The sequence below is a fragment of the Ipomoea triloba genome, chromosome 6, assembly GCF_003576645.1.
Source record: "Ipomoea triloba cultivar NCNSP0323 chromosome 6, ASM357664v1".
Lineage (NCBI taxonomy): Eukaryota > Viridiplantae > Streptophyta > Magnoliopsida > Solanales > Convolvulaceae > Ipomoea > Ipomoea triloba.
Window position 1 is genome coordinate 20104720 of NC_044921.1, and position 17525 is coordinate 20122244.

The window sequence follows — 17525 nt, forward strand, 5'->3', positions numbered from 1 at the left end:
TTAATATACTATATGTTCATTTTTAAAGTAATATACTAAAAATCAATTTATATTAAAAATGAATTTGTAATACATTAAAAATGAATTTTTAGTATATTAAAAATGAATACATATGCTGGTGTTCCACATTATAATATAAAACATGATTTTGGGTATAATTTGTAGTTTTTTGTGATTAAATGTGGCCCAAACACACGCATTCAGAACTACTCGATGAGGTTTCCAGAAACATTGTTCGGACTTGGGCCCAAGAGGTCGGACAAAAGGCCCATTAAAGAAGGATCTTTGTATGATTTTGCTCTATTTCGATACAACAACACAGAATATTTCGATTTTTTTCTGAAAGTATGATTCTTGTTATTTATCATATCAAATGAAAATATTATGAGCATTCAAATTTAGGCCACTCACACAGCAATTCCAATTTCTAATATCTACAATATAATCAATGTGAAAACTGTAATCCATGGACCGATTATAGTTAATTCATGCACATGTTTTATAAGAATTAGAGTTTTCTTTTTAAGTTTTTGTGCATTTTGCGACAACATATAAATATTTTATAAGCAAGATCATATGCAACAGACTCGATTAAGAGTCATGCTTTACTTATTCGACTATCTCTTTCGAGACTTTCTATATCTATTTTTATGACTATAAAAGTTTCAATCAAAATTTGATAAACATCTCTACACACCAACATAGCATTAATCTATCTAGTTTCTAACGCGTTTTCATGCCACCCCAAAAGAGTAACAATGCAACTTTTGATTAATTTTACCTACTAACTTTGAAGAGTTTCACGTTTAGAATTGTAAACTGAAAAGAGTAAAAAAGTTAATAGTGTTTTTTTTTTATGACTAAAAAATGTATCGAAAATTAAGTTGGATAGAGATAGTAAAAATTTGTTGTGATATGTGCATAATACTTTGGTGATGATGATCTATTTGAGATTAGACTCCTATATGCTAGGTAAACACACACACACATATATAATATTTCTTTAATGTAATAAAATTAATTAGACTAAATATACTCTTTTTACAAACTATCACTAGTAACTCAATTGAACATAAAACATTACCAACAAAAAAAAGCTGACAAGCAATGAAGACGAAGAAAATTACAAACTTATTCAAAAGTGAATTAACAAAACTTATAGTAATTTCAATAAGAAGTAGTATCTGCTATCTAATACCATACAAACTACAATAAGTATTTAAATAATTATTTTTAGAAAAATACAAATTAAACATTAAGTTTAATGTCAACTATAATGAATTTTTCTTATATAATTTTACATTATTATGCTTTAAATTACTTATTTAAACATAACCATTAAAGCATTAAATCAGTCACGCAATGTGCGTATAAAACTAGTTAATATATATACACATATGTGAGTGTGGGAGTCATAAAAATTTTGGGGTCATTTTGTAGTTACGTAGAGTTTCGGGGTCGCAAAAACATGGTATGAACTATGGTCCACTTCTTTGTTGCTAAACTGCGGATGATTGATGGACACGAAGAAGTGAAGTGGCGTTTAGTCTTCAAATTCAGAATCCCAAAAGGACCCAAATACCGTTCAAACAATCCAACCTCACCCAGGTACACACCCACAGCTCCTCCTTCTCAATTTTCTCGTGACTGCAATTTTTCGCTTATTTTTCAGATGGCCTCCGTTATAGCGAGGTTGCCTCCCCACCCAGCTGTGTTTATCAATGGAAGACGGCCTCTTTTTGGACTTAGTCCGATAACTACTCTTCGTACTTTTTCGGGTAGGTTTCTTTTTATGGTACTATGTATATATATTAGCCCTTCAAGGTTCAAAAATATTCCTTTTGCTTGCAGTGCTGAAATGTACTGCATTAACTCTTAGTATTTAAATTTGACCTTGAATTTGGGAAATTTTTTGTGACATTAGAAGTTATGGTTCAATCAAGAAGCCTAGATTGTTGAGCTCGAGTAAAGATGCAAGCTTTTTAAGGGAATTTTGCCCTTTTTATGTTATTGTGTCATATTTAAGTTAGAAAAGAGTTATGTAAATAAGTACAATGCTTGAGGTTGCTGAAGATTTTGGATGAGTTTGGCCGGTGAAGCTGTCAAAAAGGTTAGGTGAACTGAAGGGGCAGTGGTCTTTAGATCTTTGGGATGAAATAGATGATTAATTCTGACATTCTAGCTTTTTGGGATCAGATTTTAACAGTTTAAGTCTGTGAGAATGCTGATGCTGTAGGAAATAGAAAGACCATTTAATAACTAGTTTTTGTTGTACCTCTTGCCCACAAAAGGCTAAATTTCCTTGCACTAGGGCTCACACCCGGCCTGATAGGATAGTGGAGGGCTAAATCACGTTGACTCAGCGACTGGGGGAGGACCAGGGTTGGCTCCCATAAGGAGCCCACTATATTGGGTGTAGTCTTAACCAGCATAATATTTCTGTTCAAAAAGAATTTCATAGAGCTCGTTTGCTCTGGAAGATCCTGACACTATAATGTGGTTCCAATTAGAGCGTGAGATGCGACTACTTCTCATAATGTGGAAATGTTAACTAGATTGGTGGAACTAAAAAGTTTATTACAGTTCATTGTCTAAGGCTTTCCGTGTCTAAATAATTTATGTTGTTGGTGAATGCAGCCTTCTATTGGCATTTGGATAGTGCAGATGTTAAAACTACTAATGCTAAAGTATAAGATTTGGTTCGGGAGGTGCTATACATGCTTTTACTACGTTAAAAGATGCAAGGCTGTTAGAATTACGATAAACAAAATTTGTAAGGATATAGTAAAGATGAATGCTAACAAATGGTGCAAAGTCTAGCAAATGCCATAACCCTTTCAAGTTTTGATTAGATATTATCATATTAAGAAAACATAGGTGAAATCCTTAGTTATTTGCTTTATATTTTTCAAATCAAATTGTAACTTGTGGAAATAAAGAGAGAGAGAGAGAGAGAGAGAGAGAGAGCAGTGAAACTCCGAAACCAGAAATGCTCTACTTGATACAATTTGATTGAAAAAAACACTAAAGCAAACACTCTTGGTACATGGGTAGAGTTGAAAGTTCCATTCCATCACTTTTTTTCATTGATTTGTGTTATTCTTCTATTTCAGAAAAACCAGTTAGTTCAACAATTGCTGCAAAGGCCACTAGTGAAGGCTCTGAATCTTCTACCTCGATTTCTTTTAAATCTATACGGAATGTTGTGAGTACCCGTCACTGCCATCAGATCAGCCTTTATTTTTCCTATCCTTACACAGTAGATACACCTTCTGTTTCATAATTGTTGTTATTATAACCAAAATTCCCCAACACAAATTTTGCATTTTGATATAGTTTTCTACTAATTATTATGGAGTAGATTTTTTTTTTTCTCGGGTTGAAATACACTATAGAATACTTTACTGATCCTCTTATAAGTTCAAAGATCATTGCAGTTTCTAGTTGCTGTTAATTGTCCTCCTAACTGGTTTGAGCATATTTATTTATTTATTTACCGTCTGATGTCTTATTTCATTGTGGAGCAGTGGGATAAATCAGAAGACCGTATTGCGTTGATTGGATTGGGTTTTGCTGGTATTGTTGGGGTTTGGGCAGCAATAAATCTTGTTGCGGTAATAGTTTTGGAGTCATCTTTTTTGTAGCTTATATTTATATTCCATACTTCCCATGATATTCTTTTTGACGTGTTCATGACAGATTTGTTGATACTGATAATTATCTTCTAACCTCCTTCAAAATTCCTCCTATAAACAGGCTATCGACAAACTTCCTATAGTCCCAAGTACGCTTGAATTTATAGGAATATTGTTTTCTTCTGTAAGTTCTCTGTCACTCCTAACATCCCGCTAAATCTTTCTTAAATAATGGAAGCAAAAAATGTTAAAAACCTGTGGTGGAAGCTTTATCTTTAATTTTTTCGTTATATATCTTGTCTTTCTTCCTTGATTCTTTTCAGCCAGTCGTAACATATCTTCAATTATTAACTTGATCTTCTGTTTCCTCCTTTATTTTCAGTGGTTCGTATATCGCTACCTCCTGTTCAAACCTGACAGGTAAAAACTAAAAACAACTCTCCTAAACCAAGTCTTATGATCTACCTTTCTACCCCATCACCATCCTTGTCTTTAAACTATTGCTATCGGTGAATGTATTGATAAACCTTGTAGCGTTGGTCTTTTTTAGTCATTGCGAAACATTCTTTGCATTGGATCTTAGTTTTGATTTACCGTCTATTCAAGTCTCTAAAAGTGACATGCTCAAAACTGGTTGTGCACTGAGAGTTGTATTCTTGGCTCTTACGAAATTTACTCTCTTTTTTTTTTGGTGCAGAGAAGAGTTGTTTCGATCAGTGAATAAATCGATCTCAGATGTCTTGGGTCAGTAACTCGAAAGGATTATGGATATGTAATTTATGTAATGTAATCTCTATACACCTATTTGAAGGGAAATATTGGTTATAAAACCCTGCTGTTTGAGCTGTGATGTTCATATGGTATTGTGCTCTTTGGTGTTTTTTTTTTTTTGGGTAATTTTCAGAATGTTTACATTTTTCAACCAAACTCCAACCTTGTTGACCTTAAAACTTCCAGCTAGAAGCTTGATCTCTCTGAAGCTAGTCCTAAAATAGATGGGATTCCTGAAGTTCTAAAGCACTGCCTAGTACAATATTATTAGAGGTGGGTTGCCTACCAAATAGGAGTATATAATAGGAAAAATTGCACTTTTGGTCTGTGAGTTAGTATATTTTCATAACTACTTTCTCAGTCTATTGAAGCACAAAGAGTCAATACTGACCCATTAAGGCTTGAATTTATGATCTCCTATTTGGGAGAGTCATTTCGTGCTACTAAACCATAAGGTCAATAGTATATTTAATCTTTGTGTTGGTTAGTTTATACTCTGATAAAAGCATGGAGACTAATCGGAGTATCAATTATAGTTGTTATAACCCCCTGTAATAGAACTCCAATATTGAGAGAACATTTATAATCTGTGGGCCACACTTAAAATTTTTTTCACTAAATATCAGGTTATGTTTTTAGAATTACAAAGTTGTGTTATTTACAAAATTAGATTTATCACCTATTTTATAATTATGGTTCAATGATTTAAAATTAGATTTATCCCTTATTTAAATATGTGTTTTGCTATTTGTACCACCCTTTAGTGAAAAGTGGTGTAAATAACTTTTTTTTAGAACAAAAAACATGGTGTAAATAACCTTAGAATAGTAAAAAGATGAAAATTTTCAACAATTTCATAAGTGGTGTAAATCGCAATAAGGGTGTAAATATGGCTATTTACACTACCCTAGTCAAATATAATTTACAAGATTTCATTAATAATTTTTTAATTAAAATTTTAAAAATTAAAACATTAAATAAAAAAAGAAAAAAAAAAAAAGAAGAAAACCCTCGCCTTGCAAGGGGCTGTCTTCTCCGGTGGGTCGCCTTCTCATTGGAGAAGGCAAGTTTTTTTTTTTTTTTTTTTAATAATGTTTTAATTTTTAAATAAAAACATAATGTTTGACTAACTTTAATGAAGATGGTACAAATAACAAATTGTTCTATTTACACCATATATAAAACTAGCAAACCTATAAAAGGGTAATGTAAATAGCAATTGGGGTGGTGCAAATAGAATTTCCCTTAAATACTAACTTTGTAAAACAACTTTATAAAAACAGTTCTCCTTACACAAATCGCATACCAACTTGTACTTTTGGGACATTTTCTCTTGATTGTATTTATTTTTGTTCATTGCTTGAAGTTTCATGTGGTGGAATTAATCTCATATTTTTTAAAGTATTCATAATTTTTTAAAAGGTAATATCTATTCTATACTTTCTCATAGATTTTCACCAGATTTAACTACTTTTGTCATTCTCAACGTAAATATTATTTTGAATTAAAAATGTTTTAGCATGCATATAAATAGTGTTTGTTAAGTTTCATATGATAATGTGAACTGATGCATTGAATGCAAAGCTAACGTCACTATCACCTTACTAGGTACTCTGCACATGTTTTAACCTACAATATTTTTTTTCTTTTTTGCAAATTAACCTACAATATTTATTCTTGGTTTTCTTAGGAAATTAAAAAAATAAATAAATAAATAAAAGAAGGTATTGCACAAGTGGTGACTGGTAAGTGGGAAAATCAATTTTATTGATTGTGGGGCTCGTTTGTTTGTTTTAATTTTTTTATAAGACTTGTCTCATAATATGTTTTTTTTTTATGAACATAGTCTCAGAATATGTTAATAAGAATAATTTGTGATTGGTTGGGAGTCATATTTTATATCTCAATTTCTTTATTATTGTTATTTCAATTGAAATTGAACATTCATCGCTTTTGAATACACGTAAATATATTAATTACATCTAATTCATGCTTTGGTTACGAGGTAAAAGTGAAAATCATAACGACAGATCACAAGATTTTGTTTATACATATTTATAAGGGTGTTTTTAGCATGAACCTAAAAAGCGGAGAAAATTTTCTTGCATATCTATGCGTACTTATAAAGCTTGAAGTACTTTTAGTCTTTGCCAAAGTTATGCATTTTTCAAGTGAAAATGGTTGTATCTTTAACTTTTGATGTCGTGCTTATTGTTTATTTTCAATTTTATCCTCATTTCTTGCTTAATTTTGATGGTACACTCACAAGAGTTAGAGTGTATTAGACTATTAGAGTTTTTTTTTTGTTAGATTTCGTATGAGTTTTCATATTTTTCTAATTTTCTTTTCCCATGTCATTTTTTTTCCTTTTCACATCGATCAATCATGTCTTTCGGTCTCTTTAAAGAACAAAAAACTAAATAAAGAAAAAAAAAATTACTCTGTAACTCTCCATGCAGAAAGTTCCCTCCTTCTACATTTTCCGTGACCCTCCATTTAGAAAAACCATATTTATGACGTTCGACCACAAAGTCTTTAGCAACATTTTACTATTTTATAGCAATAGATTACTGAAGAGGCATATGATAAGGTTGCCGATGTAGTTCATCTTTACAAGTGATGGCTGCAAATCTCTTCGCAGAAATTATCTTATTGATGACATCAAATGAGACACGTTTGAATGAATTAAACGCAGTTGATAACAATGGACCTTTCATGCCACCATGCTCTTTATGACAATAGATCTTGGAAGTTCTAATTCGAAGATCATGGCAATATAGGTAAAAACTATGGAACTTTTAGAACTAAGATAAAAATATATAATATGGAGTAATATAAAGTTATGGACATGAAAAATCATACTCCAACTTTTTAAATTCATATTACTACATTAGTTATCGTCTAATAATTAAAAGATTACATTTGTAAATATTAAAAGATGGGAAATGTTTATAAAACTTGAGGACAAAGAAAAAGGCAACCTGAATCTGTACGTGTCAATAGATGACAGGGACAACGACGAAACTTTCTGTAACTAATCGGTGAAACACAAAATCATAAACGCCAGGAACCATGTTGGTCCCCGCGTTCTAGACGCTTCTCTCTCTATCTCTCTCACAGAAAAACAAAAGAAAAAAAATCTACACAGAAAACTCTCACCGCCGATTTATATAAGATTTGGTTTCCGGTTGAGCACACCGCCAAACCGAGCACCGATCGAAACAAAACCTTTACTCACGGCGCACTCTAGCATCCATTTCTGCATTTTTCTCGTGGCGCCTTTACGTAACTCCAACTCTTTCGCCACTGGCGCATTTTAGCCACCTCTATATACAATCTCTGCATTTTTACCAATTTCAGGATTTCAAACTTTCTGCCAACGCCAGGTAATACTCTGCATGCTTGCTCTGTCTTCCCCTGCCAACTGACGTATAGATGCATCTCTTTTGATGATCGCGTCTCTCTGTAAATCTGTAATGTGCGTGATTGTAACGTTTTAGTGTGGCGCAATTATTTTGAAAATCTCTCATTCTCTGTTTGTGGAGATATCGGTGGTTGGGATTCATTTAATGAGTTTTAAGTGGAGGCGTTAGATCTGGAATTAATTTTATACACTGTTAAGTGGAGATATCAGATCTAGAATTCATTTTTAAATTCCTGATGTAGTGTAGATGATCATGATCTCCTTGCGTTGTTTGCATGGATTGCCATTGTAATAAAATGACGATATTCATCGATGAATTTGTGTTGGCAGAGTTGATTTGAGTTCCTAAACTGCTGTTGATATGCGAGGGCGTGAGGGAGATATATACTCGATGTACAAACGTGCATTTAGTAAGGATCATCCACAACCTCACGAGAGGGAGGAGCATCCTCATTCTTACGAGAGGGAGGAACATCCCTATCCTCACGATAAGGAAGAAGCAGGTAAAGTTACATACTCATTTTGAGATATTTAAAGATCTACCTTTTTGAGATATTTGATGCCTTAATTTTCAGCCTCAGTTGTGTAGAAATCTGTGTGATTTTACTTTTTAGAGCAGATTATTTCTATTATTTTTTTAGTTTACATATTGGTAAACTTGCAACTTGCAGTTCCAATAATATATTAATGCTCACCAGGTAAAGTTCAGGGTATATAATAAAATATAATAGTTGGTATATGTGAGGACATCCTATGCTTTGATGAACATACCTGATGCTGATGCAATGTAAAAGATTAACATAAGATTACATACCTGATCTTTAGTTCTTGGTTTGAATGCCTAGGCCTCTTACAAAATGGGTTTTATAAAGAAGAACTTGGGAATCCCTCCTGGAAGCGCCCCTTGCCACACATTCTGGTGGCTACTCTTTCTTCATTCTTATTTGGCTACCACCTTGGGTATGTATTCAATTTTGAAATTCAATCTGTTAAACACTATCTTGCAAATTAAATATCTTTCTATGCCTTTAATTTTGGACTCTTTGGTTTATAGGGTGGTTAATGAGACTCTAGAAACTATTTCTTTGGATCTTGGCTTTGGTGGTAGTACTATGGCTGAAGGTATCTTCTGAGATGGATCTTCACTTTATTTGCCTTTGTAGTCTGTTCCCCTTAATTTTTCTTGTTTAGTCTTTTGCAATTTAGTCTCTTTATGGAGCTGTTGTTTTCAACTGTAGGTCTGGTGGTGAGTACATGTTTAGCAGGTGCATTTGTTGGCTCCATATTTAGTGGTTGGATAGCAGATGGGGTTGGTCGGCGCAGAGCATTTCAACTGTCTGCTCTACCAATGATCATTGGTGCTTCTATGAGGTAAAATATGCCCAATAGTTTATTACATGCTCACATGAATGGTAATTACTAGAGACTGGTTGGTTGGAGTCTCACATTCTCTGCTCTTATTGTAAAATTTGACATGCAATGTATATTAAGGAGTATAGAAAGCGTCCTTTTATTTTTGCTTTGCCAAAATGAGGCCATGTTTAGTTTTTTGGGTTATGTAAGGTGGTTGTTATAGGGATCAGAATGAATATAAGAGCAAAATGAGAAATTCTGACCTTGAATTTGATGAAATTGTCTACTATTTCTTAATTTAACTGAAGGCTTTTCAATCACTTAAGTGCAGTGCCACAACAAGTACTATTGGAAGTATGCTTCTAGGAAGATTTTTTGTTGGTACAGGAATGGGTCTCGGTCCTCCTGTTGCTGCTCTCTATGTGGCAGAGGTACACACTTTATATCTCTATATTTTTTTTTCCAACCAAGAGATATATCTAAGTCTCATTCAACTATTACATTTACCTTGCATTATGCTTATCTATTTGAGCAGGTTTCACCTGCTTTTGTAAGAGGCACTTATGGGAGCTTCACTCAGATTGCAACATGCCTTGGTATCATGGGCTCTCTTTTCATTGGTATTCCATCCAAGAATGTTGTTGGCTGGTAAGATGCTTTTGAGTTGGATCATGATCTGTCTTTGCATCATCTAGACTTTCATAGGCCACAGCCTGCTTGTGAAGAAGCATTTGACACAAATTTGTTTTTGGCTCACTTTATACTTAGATACACTATAGGTCGCCAATTTAAAGCACAAAAGCCACTTCTTAGCTTAAAACACTTGATTACTGTTGTCTTGTCTAATGATCTACAGGTGGCGAATTTGCTTTTGGGCATCTACTGTACCTGCTGCACTACTTGCTATTTTGATGGAGTTTTGTGTTGAAAGCCCCCATTGGCTTGTTAAGGTGAGAATTTCATTGGCCACTGTGCATTTTAGTCATTTGTCTTCACTTTGGACTTGGATAGTGATGCTGAAATTTTTAATATGTTATGAATTGTTATTCCTAATAGGTGGTTTGAAAAGAAATAAGTTCTGCAGTATATTCAGACAAAGCACCTGCTATAACACTATAATCCTAAAAGTCTCTTCAAAGCATGCAGTTACACATATAGGCATATACTCTGCACTATGTACAAACTACAAAGAAAGCACCAAGCTCTAAACCTTGTGCCCTCATACTTGTCAATATCTACTTGTTCTTGTATTGGTCGTTTTCACTTGAGTTTTGAGTTTTTTTCCGAACTTGGCACAGAGAGGAAGAACTGGAGCAGCTGAAGAAGAACTTGAGAAACTTGTTGGAGGATCACATGTTAAATCTGCTATGGCAGAATTTTCCAAGACCGAAAAAGTGGATGAGGGTGATAATGTTAAAATGTCAGATTTACTTCATGGTCTTCACTTTAGAGGTATTTAATGTTGAAAATGCTATTTCACTGTATCATTCTCTCTTCATAAATATAAATACTCACTATGATTTGGGCAGTGGTATTCATCGGGTCTGCCTTATTTGCTTTGCAACAACTATCTGGTATAAATGCTGTCTTCTATTTCTCTTCAACGGTGTTTAAAAGTGCTGGAGTACCTTCAGATATCGCAAACATCTGCATAGGGATTGTAAATTTGACAGGTATGGAGAGTTCTCTGACTTTCATGTTTTTGCCAACTGTTTTATCCTTGAAGGTGAGATATACGTGTGGATGGTTATTAATTAATCTGTTGCATCTATTGACTGTAGGGTCCATTATTGCAATGACTTTAATGGATAGACTAGGAAGGAAGGTGCTTCTTCTTTGGAGTTTCTTTGGCATGGTAATAGATATATTCTTTTCCGGAGTTATTATTGGCCAATCAATAATGCTGCATTTAGAGTTCATTTTAATAGCTTTTATAAGGATTTTTGAGATTGTTTTCTTGTTTCAGGCATGCTCAATGTTTTCTCAAGTATTGGCAGCAGTCTCATTTATTCCAGACTCGGCAAAAGTGTATCTATCTGTTGGTGGCATCCTAATGTGAGTAATCTACTTGAAAGTTAGGTCATCATAAAATGGCTGTCTTATTTGTAACTGAAGTTCAGATCCCATATTATGACAATTTAAGAAGCTGTGGATGATTGTTTCCAGACTGACTGAAAATTATAGTATGAGATCTCTTATGAAGTGGTTGATGAAACTAAAAATAGGAACTATGGAGCTTTAGATGGCTTGGCACGACATAAAGACCCACTAATTTAGAGTTGATTATGTAGGTGTGTCCTGACATTTTCTTTTGGCGCTGGGCCAGTGCCTAGTCTTCTCCTGTCAGAGATATTCCCTGGGCGGATTAGGGCAAAGGCAATGGCTATCTGCATGGCTGTGCATTGGGTAATTTCTTCTCTTTTTCCTTTTGCTCATTCATTGAGTGAGAACTGCAAGACAGTGGCATTTTACTAATTAGTCTTTTGGGATATGGCAGGTCATAAATTTTTTTGTTGGTCTTTTGTTTCTCCGTATGCTAGAACAACTTGGGCCGCAAGTTGTGTATACAACATTTGCCTCGTTTTGCTTGATAGCAGTGGTCTTTGTGCGGAAGAATGTGGTGGAAACGAAGGGAAAAACACTTCAAGAAATCGAGTTTGCCCTCGTCCTGTCTCATTAGTTTGGGGATGGATCTATGCACATCCCAGCTGTTTGTGAATCGGTACACTGGACACAGGTACAGAACCCTCCGTTCTCATATGCACCAATTACTCTCGCCATTCAATGCAGCATCTGGACTCTAGAATCTGCAATGCTGTTCAATGTGGAGGTCTGTGCATGCATACTCTACTAGTATAGTATATATACACAACACACGTAAATGGGACGTGTGATATTAGTCACAGTGACAATGTGAGGTTTAGGCAAATAGCTTAGGATGCCCATAATTAGTGTCCATGAATAATAGTTTGGTGCGGGATGCCCTTGGGTTGGGTTCCAGATAGTAGTTGGAGTGATGCAAGAAACACAAATAATTCCTCCATTACCATTACATTTGTAGCACAAGTATTCTTGAGACTTTATTATTATTTTTTTGAAATGTTGTTACTCGCGGGAAATTTTGTAATGGACTATCTTTATCAGTTTTTATTTTTAAGTCTACTTGGCATGCCTCCTTTTACTTATGTATCTCGAGGAATGAGATTAGATACGGACATGCTGCTAGGTGTGAATACGTGGGATGCACCTTCAAATAATTATCAATGCATTGTAAAGCATGTCCAAATGCATCGTGGACTACTTGATTCTCATTGGTTGTCAAGTCTAGTACATTTAGAAATGTTTGACGTGCATTTAGAAGTGAAATGTTTGACGTGCATTTAGAAGTGTGCTTGACGGTGCATTTAGAAGTGCTTCATTGATTCTCATTGATTTTTAACTAGTGCATTTAAAAATACTTGACGGCACATATTAAATGTTGACAATCAATAGTTCCGATATATTTAAAAACATTTTACAATATAATAATAATAATAATAATAGTTAAATTATAATTATAATTAGTACCATATGGACATTATGCCTATTTTCACATCAGATGGAAAGAAAGAGTACAAAGCTAAAGCATGTTAACGTGTATGGCATGTCATTTTTAGCATTGTTCATTTTTTTTGTGAATAGTGTAGTAGAAGTGTAAACAAGTAAATTTTGAACAAATTATGGACCTATTTGAGTTCCAATTATTTTATTAGTGTGCTTAATCTTACATTATTAAATATACTGGAACAAGCTTCCCCGATCCCTAACTCCTCCAAAGCCAGCCTAATGTTGGCCTTTTGTGTTAGTCCATTCCAAGTCATTAAGTTGTTGTTCACATCTTAGGTCGCCCTATGATTCAAACATAAGTATTCCAAAATCTCTTGCCCTAATAGTATTAGTAAAAGTTACAACTCTAATATTTCTTGTTACTTTTCTACTTAATTAGTACACTCAAATTAATTCATAAATGAGAAATTTGATTTTTTTTTAAATTATTGGTGCTTTTCAAATAAAAAATTATGATGATTACAACTACACCTAAGAAACCAAAATGTAAGAAAAAAAAAATCTCAACTGAAAAATGCAATGAATTGTATCTCAACTTGAAATTGCATGGATATAGATATACTCATTCCAAATTTTTCATTCAGCTTTCATAGCTCAGTTGGTTAGAGCACCCGTTTAGTAAGCGGGAGGTCTTGAGTTCGACTCTCAATGAAAGCAGATTTTGTTTTTTTCCCCCTCCTTGAGTTGCCTTATAGTACTACTTGTTCTCATGGCAACCTTTTCCTCTTGATATCTTTATAACTGGACCCATACACTTGCCAATTCCAAGACAAAAGAGCTGAGCAGATTGGACAACCAACAACACTTGCAAATAACAGTAAAATTTAATAATCAAAATCACATTATATATATCCTTATAATACAACTATATCTACTACACTAGCCCATTACTCTCAATGGTGTTCCTGGTCCTGAAAGCCTTTCCTTGGGTGCATTATTATCACCCTCAATCTTTTCATTGCTACTGAAGTTTTGAACACAAGGTCCATAAAGCCAACTACAAGCAAAAAAATAGAGCAGATTAATCGTCGTTAAGATAGCCAGAAGCCAGTAGTAATACTCATAGTGACCCTTGTTTATGTTGCTCGAAACCCAGCTCTCTTTCCCTTCTCCTCCTCCCGTGGAACGATCCACCGTGCTCAGAATCACACTCGCCAACAGGTTTGCCACCGCCATCCCCAGCCCGAACAGAGACGAGGCAATGCTGGACATGCTTTTTGGGAGCTCGGAGTAGTAGAATTCAGTTTGCCCTATCGCGTTAAAAGCCTCAGCAAATCCGTTCAGGCAGTGTTGTGGCACGAGCCACATTGCTGACATCTCCACCACGGCTTGAGGGTTGTTCAAGAACCCTTGCTGGATTGCTTTTCCTCGTCGAACATGCTCCACGATCCCCGAGGTTAGCATTCCCAAGGAAGACAGGAAAATCCCAATTCCCATTCTTGATTTGGTGCTGAGACGAACCTGTTTTCCTCTGATCTTTGAGGCCAATGGAAGGATCACGCGATCATAGAGGACTACCCATATTGTTAGGGATATGATTGTAAACATGCCAAAAGATCCTGCTGGGATTTGAAAGCTTTTAGTGACATGTCTGTTCATCGAACTCGCTTGAAGTAAAGGGAACGAACTCTGGCTTATGTTTATGGATATCATGATCCCAGTAGACCACAACGGGATCACTCTAATCAGAGCTTTTAGCTCCTCAACCTGCTCGACTGTGCATAGACCCCAGGGATTCGTTGGAACGCCATCTGGCTTCACGTCTTCAGGGTTCTTGATGATGCACGCTTTGTTTAAGAACCTAAGACCAAACCAGATAAATGTTAAAGATCATATCAACAACAGGCATATCTCTAAAAGGTTTTGTTAGATTCATCATTCATACCTTAATTTGTCACTAGGCACTATATATTCTGAACCTTTGTCACAATGATAATCAGAAACCTTAGATGGGTAAGAGAGCTTCCTATTCTTGTAAGCAGCCACCAGCACACGAGCAAAGCTACCGAACAAATTCCTACCGCTTTTTCGCTTCACATACAACGGGGAGGCAACAATGAAGAGAACGACCGAGACCAACATGAGGATTGCTGGAACTCCAAACCCGACTTTCCAACCCAAGTGATCTTGAATGTAGACAATGCCAGTCAGGGCAATTACAACCGAAATAGCAGCCGAAGCATAGTACCAACCAAAGAAACTCTCTAGTACCCTCTGATTCTGAGGATTATCTTTCTTGTCCAACTGGTCTGCCCCAAATGCTAGAGAACATGGTCTTATCCCACCCGCGCCAATCGACATGAGCACAAATGAGGATATCAGCACAAAGTATTGTGCTGGTGAAGCAGTTTTGCAGGGCTGGCCTAATTGAGTGCATGCTGGAGGCCTTAACTGCCTAATCATTGCAGTTAACCACAAAACAACCATTCCCTGTAAATAAGCAGTTTAAGGTTATTATGTCCCAATTAATTTAATGTTTTCAACCCACAAAACTTGTCTTTCTTTAATTAGTTTCCATCATTTTTTTGACACTATTGACCCGAGAGTGTGTACTGGGTAATAGGTTGCCTAGGGCTGACTAGCTCAAACCAAGAAGAAGTCTGATGAATTTGGGGTGGAGGGCATAATTTTTCAATGGAATTGGTTTGTGTTGTTGAAGACATGAACTTAAGGTTTCAGCAACAATCATCCCAGAAGATGTGTCATTATCCCAAACAATTGATGATTGGTCAAACATGTCACTATTGGTCCAGCAATCAAACAATTAAAATTAGGAAACACTGTCCTACCAAGTGAGCTCATCATTATAGCAAATTCACATGCATTGGATCCTCTGACTACATCAGCGGAAACCATGACAATCCCACTTTTATAATTCATTTTCGCAGAGAAGCGTATTTTGAACAACTAGCGAGAAAACGATGTTAATACGCTGAAACAATCAATAATAAATTCACAGTACACATCGGTTTCTTCACACATTTAACTAGTAAACAATTGGTGCGCTAAAAACCAAGTAGAAATCAGAAGAAGAGAGAAGAAAAAGTTCAAAAGAAGCTGCAGATACCAACAAATTAAAGAAGAAAACAACACGAAAAAAGATGAGATTTTTAATTAATTACCAGGAAGCTAAACACAGAGCCGATAGCAATGGTGAGGAAACGACCCAGATATGAATCGGCAAGAAAAGCCCCAAGCAAAGGCAAGAAATTGGTGGCGGCGGACCAGAAGAAGAGCAAATTTTGGCCTTTGGTCACACCCATTCCATAGTTTTTCATCAAATACAGAATCATGTTGGGCGCAAGCCCATAGCTTGACACCTTCTCCAATGCCTCATTCGCTGCAACAACAAAAAAAAAAAATTAAAAATTTCCCGACACCCATTAATTAACAACGAACATCGAGACCTAATTAAAAGCTCGCAGGTTGTCACAAGACACTACCTATGACGAATGGCATGGTGACAAGACCCCCCTTTGATCTGGCTTTTCTTGGAAATGCAGCTGTTCCTGCTTCTTCTTCTTCTTTTTCTTCCACTTGTGGTTGGAGTTGCGGCTCCATCAGCTCCATCTCCAGCTTCTTCATGTTTTTTTTTTTTGTATCAACTTACACAGAGAGAGAGAGAGAGAGAGAAGTGAGGGGAAGAAAGAAAGAAAGTGTGTAATGGTTTAAATGAAAAAGGGAATAATGGAAATGAAAAAAGAGGAGAGAGGGAGAGGGAGAGGGAGTCAGGTGTGGTCAGAGGACAAGGATCATGGGGGTATGCTATACTGTGTTAGCTTTTTGGGAAAGACAGGCAGATATGCCATGCCGTGCCATCATCACCTTCTTTTTCTTCCTCCTCCTCCTATTATTATTTCTTATAATTATAATTTCATTCATATCACTCGTTATGGACTATATATAATATTTTGGACAAGTGTTTTGGTCTACCTACAAAAGGTAAAATCTCTCTTCCACGAAACTTAAACTCTGATTCGATAGGATTTCTGAATGTGGTAAATTAGATTACTTAATCTCAAAATATTTTGTACTTACTTACAAAAGAAGAAAATTTTCAGTTCAAAATCTCACATCTTGATCCCACAGGATTCGTGATCATAGTTACTAAATCAAGTGACTTTAACGGTAGAGTGTTTTTTGACCGATGATACCAAATACCATCTTTTATATTTTCTTTTATTATATAGTATCGAATATAATTAAGTATAGATTACACTTGATATTAATTATAGGGAAAATTATACTTTTTGCCCCTCCATAATATGCTAATTATCAATGTCATCCCTGAATTATTAGTGGTGTAAATGTTGCCCCTTAATTTTTAAAAAATGGTACATATATTGCCCCTCCGTACTGATAGAGGGGCAATATTTACACCATGGGCAAGACAATATATGTACCGTTTTTAAAAATTGATGGACAATATTTACACCACTAATAATTCAGTAGTGACATTGATAATTGGCATATTATGGAGGGACATAAATTTCCATTTTTTCTTAATTATATTATTAACCATATTTCTATGATCAATACTAAATAAAGATTATACTCCGTAATATTTTTACATGTTTGTAAGTCAACGGTGAAAAATGTGTAATACTACAATTAAGTTTTTCAATTTTTGTGGTTGATTATAATATGATGATATTTTTTAATTATTAAAAATGTGTAACAATTTTGTAGCGTATTTCTTATTGAGGATTTTTTTTTTAAATGTGAGTTTTTTTTTT

The 17525-nt window shown here is 35.0% G+C and overlaps 3 protein-coding genes and 1 non-coding gene across 5 annotated transcripts; 3 read left to right on the forward strand and 1 right to left on the reverse strand.

Moving 5' to 3' along the window:
- Window positions 1–1457: 1457 nt before the first annotated feature.
- LOC116021882 (protein CURVATURE THYLAKOID 1C, chloroplastic) lies at window positions 1458–4506 on the forward strand. Of its 2 annotated transcripts, XM_031262394.1 has the most exons (7): window positions 1502–1608; window positions 1673–1778; window positions 3114–3205; window positions 3528–3614; window positions 3757–3819; window positions 4018–4055; window positions 4333–4506. In XM_031262394.1, the coding sequence occupies exons 2-7, from the start codon at window positions 1673–1675 to the stop codon at window positions 4385–4387; spliced, it is 441 nt and encodes a 146-aa protein (XP_031118254.1). In that variant the 5' UTR covers window positions 1502–1608; the 3' UTR covers window positions 4388–4506. The 2 variants fall into 2 exon arrangements, with proteins under 2 accessions (XP_031118253.1, XP_031118254.1); XM_031262393.1 differs by having other exon boundaries at window positions 1458–1778.
- A 2956-nt stretch (window positions 4507–7462) lies between these two features.
- LOC116023767 (probable plastidic glucose transporter 2) lies at window positions 7463–12345 on the forward strand. The gene is made up of 14 exons (XM_031264777.1): window positions 7463–7792; window positions 8161–8333; window positions 8676–8790; window positions 8885–8952; window positions 9069–9201; window positions 9515–9614; window positions 9719–9831; window positions 10040–10133; window positions 10482–10635; window positions 10713–10856; window positions 10965–11038; window positions 11150–11238; window positions 11475–11589; window positions 11681–12345. The coding sequence occupies exons 2-14, from the start codon at window positions 8192–8194 to the stop codon at window positions 11861–11863; spliced, it is 1524 nt and encodes a 507-aa protein (XP_031120637.1). The 5' UTR covers window positions 7463–7792; window positions 8161–8191; the 3' UTR covers window positions 11864–12345.
- A 1027-nt stretch (window positions 12346–13372) lies between these two features.
- On the forward strand, window positions 13373–13446 carry TRNAT-AGU. Its single transcript has one exon. It is a non-coding gene; the product is annotated as a tRNA-Thr (tRNA).
- Window positions 13447–13576: 130 nt separating this feature from the next.
- On the reverse strand, window positions 13577–16630 carry LOC116022887 (protein NRT1/ PTR FAMILY 1.2). Its single transcript, XM_031263789.1, has 4 exons — window positions 16233–16630; window positions 15912–16129; window positions 14675–15219; window positions 13577–14590 (listed from the first exon to the last, which is right to left on the reverse strand). The coding sequence occupies exons 1-4, from the start codon at window positions 16372–16374 to the stop codon at window positions 13669–13671; spliced, it is 1827 nt and encodes a 608-aa protein (XP_031119649.1). The 5' UTR covers window positions 16375–16630; the 3' UTR covers window positions 13577–13668.
- Window positions 16631–17525: the final 895 nt, after the last annotated feature.

Excerpts from the sequence above, each read along its gene's own strand:
- LOC116021882 (XM_031262393.1), top strand. The coding sequence starts at position 1,481 with ATGGTCCACTTCTTTGTTGCTAAACTGCGGATGATTGATGGACACGAA. Across the intron at positions 3,820-4,017 it reads TAGGAATATTGTTTTCTTCT|TGGTTCGTATATCGCTACCT; the intron begins GTAAGTTCTCTG and ends CTTTATTTTCAG. Across the intron at positions 4,056-4,332 it reads CTCCTGTTCAAACCTGACAG|AGAAGAGTTGTTTCGATCAG; the intron begins GTAAAAACTAAA and ends TTTTTGGTGCAG.
- LOC116023767 (XM_031264777.1), top strand. The coding sequence starts at position 8,192 with ATGCGAGGGCGTGAGGGAGATATATACTCGATGTACAAACGTGCATTT. Across the intron at positions 10,134-10,481 it reads GCCCCCATTGGCTTGTTAAG|AGAGGAAGAACTGGAGCAGC; the intron begins GTGAGAATTTCA and ends AACTTGGCACAG. Across the intron at positions 11,239-11,474 it reads TCTGTTGGTGGCATCCTAAT|GTGTGTCCTGACATTTTCTT; the intron begins GTGAGTAATCTA and ends TTGATTATGTAG.
- LOC116022887 (XM_031263789.1), bottom strand. The coding sequence starts at position 16,374 with ATGAAGAAGCTGGAGATGGAGCTGATGGAGCCGCAACTCCAACCACAA. Across the intron at positions 16,130-16,232 it reads CACCATGCCATTCGTCATAG|CGAATGAGGCATTGGAGAAG; the intron begins GTAGTGTCTTGT and ends TTGTTGTTGCAG. Across the intron at positions 14,591-14,674 it reads GTGCCTAGTGACAAATTAAG|GTTCTTAAACAAAGCGTGCA; the intron begins GTATGAATGATG and ends GTTTGGTCTTAG.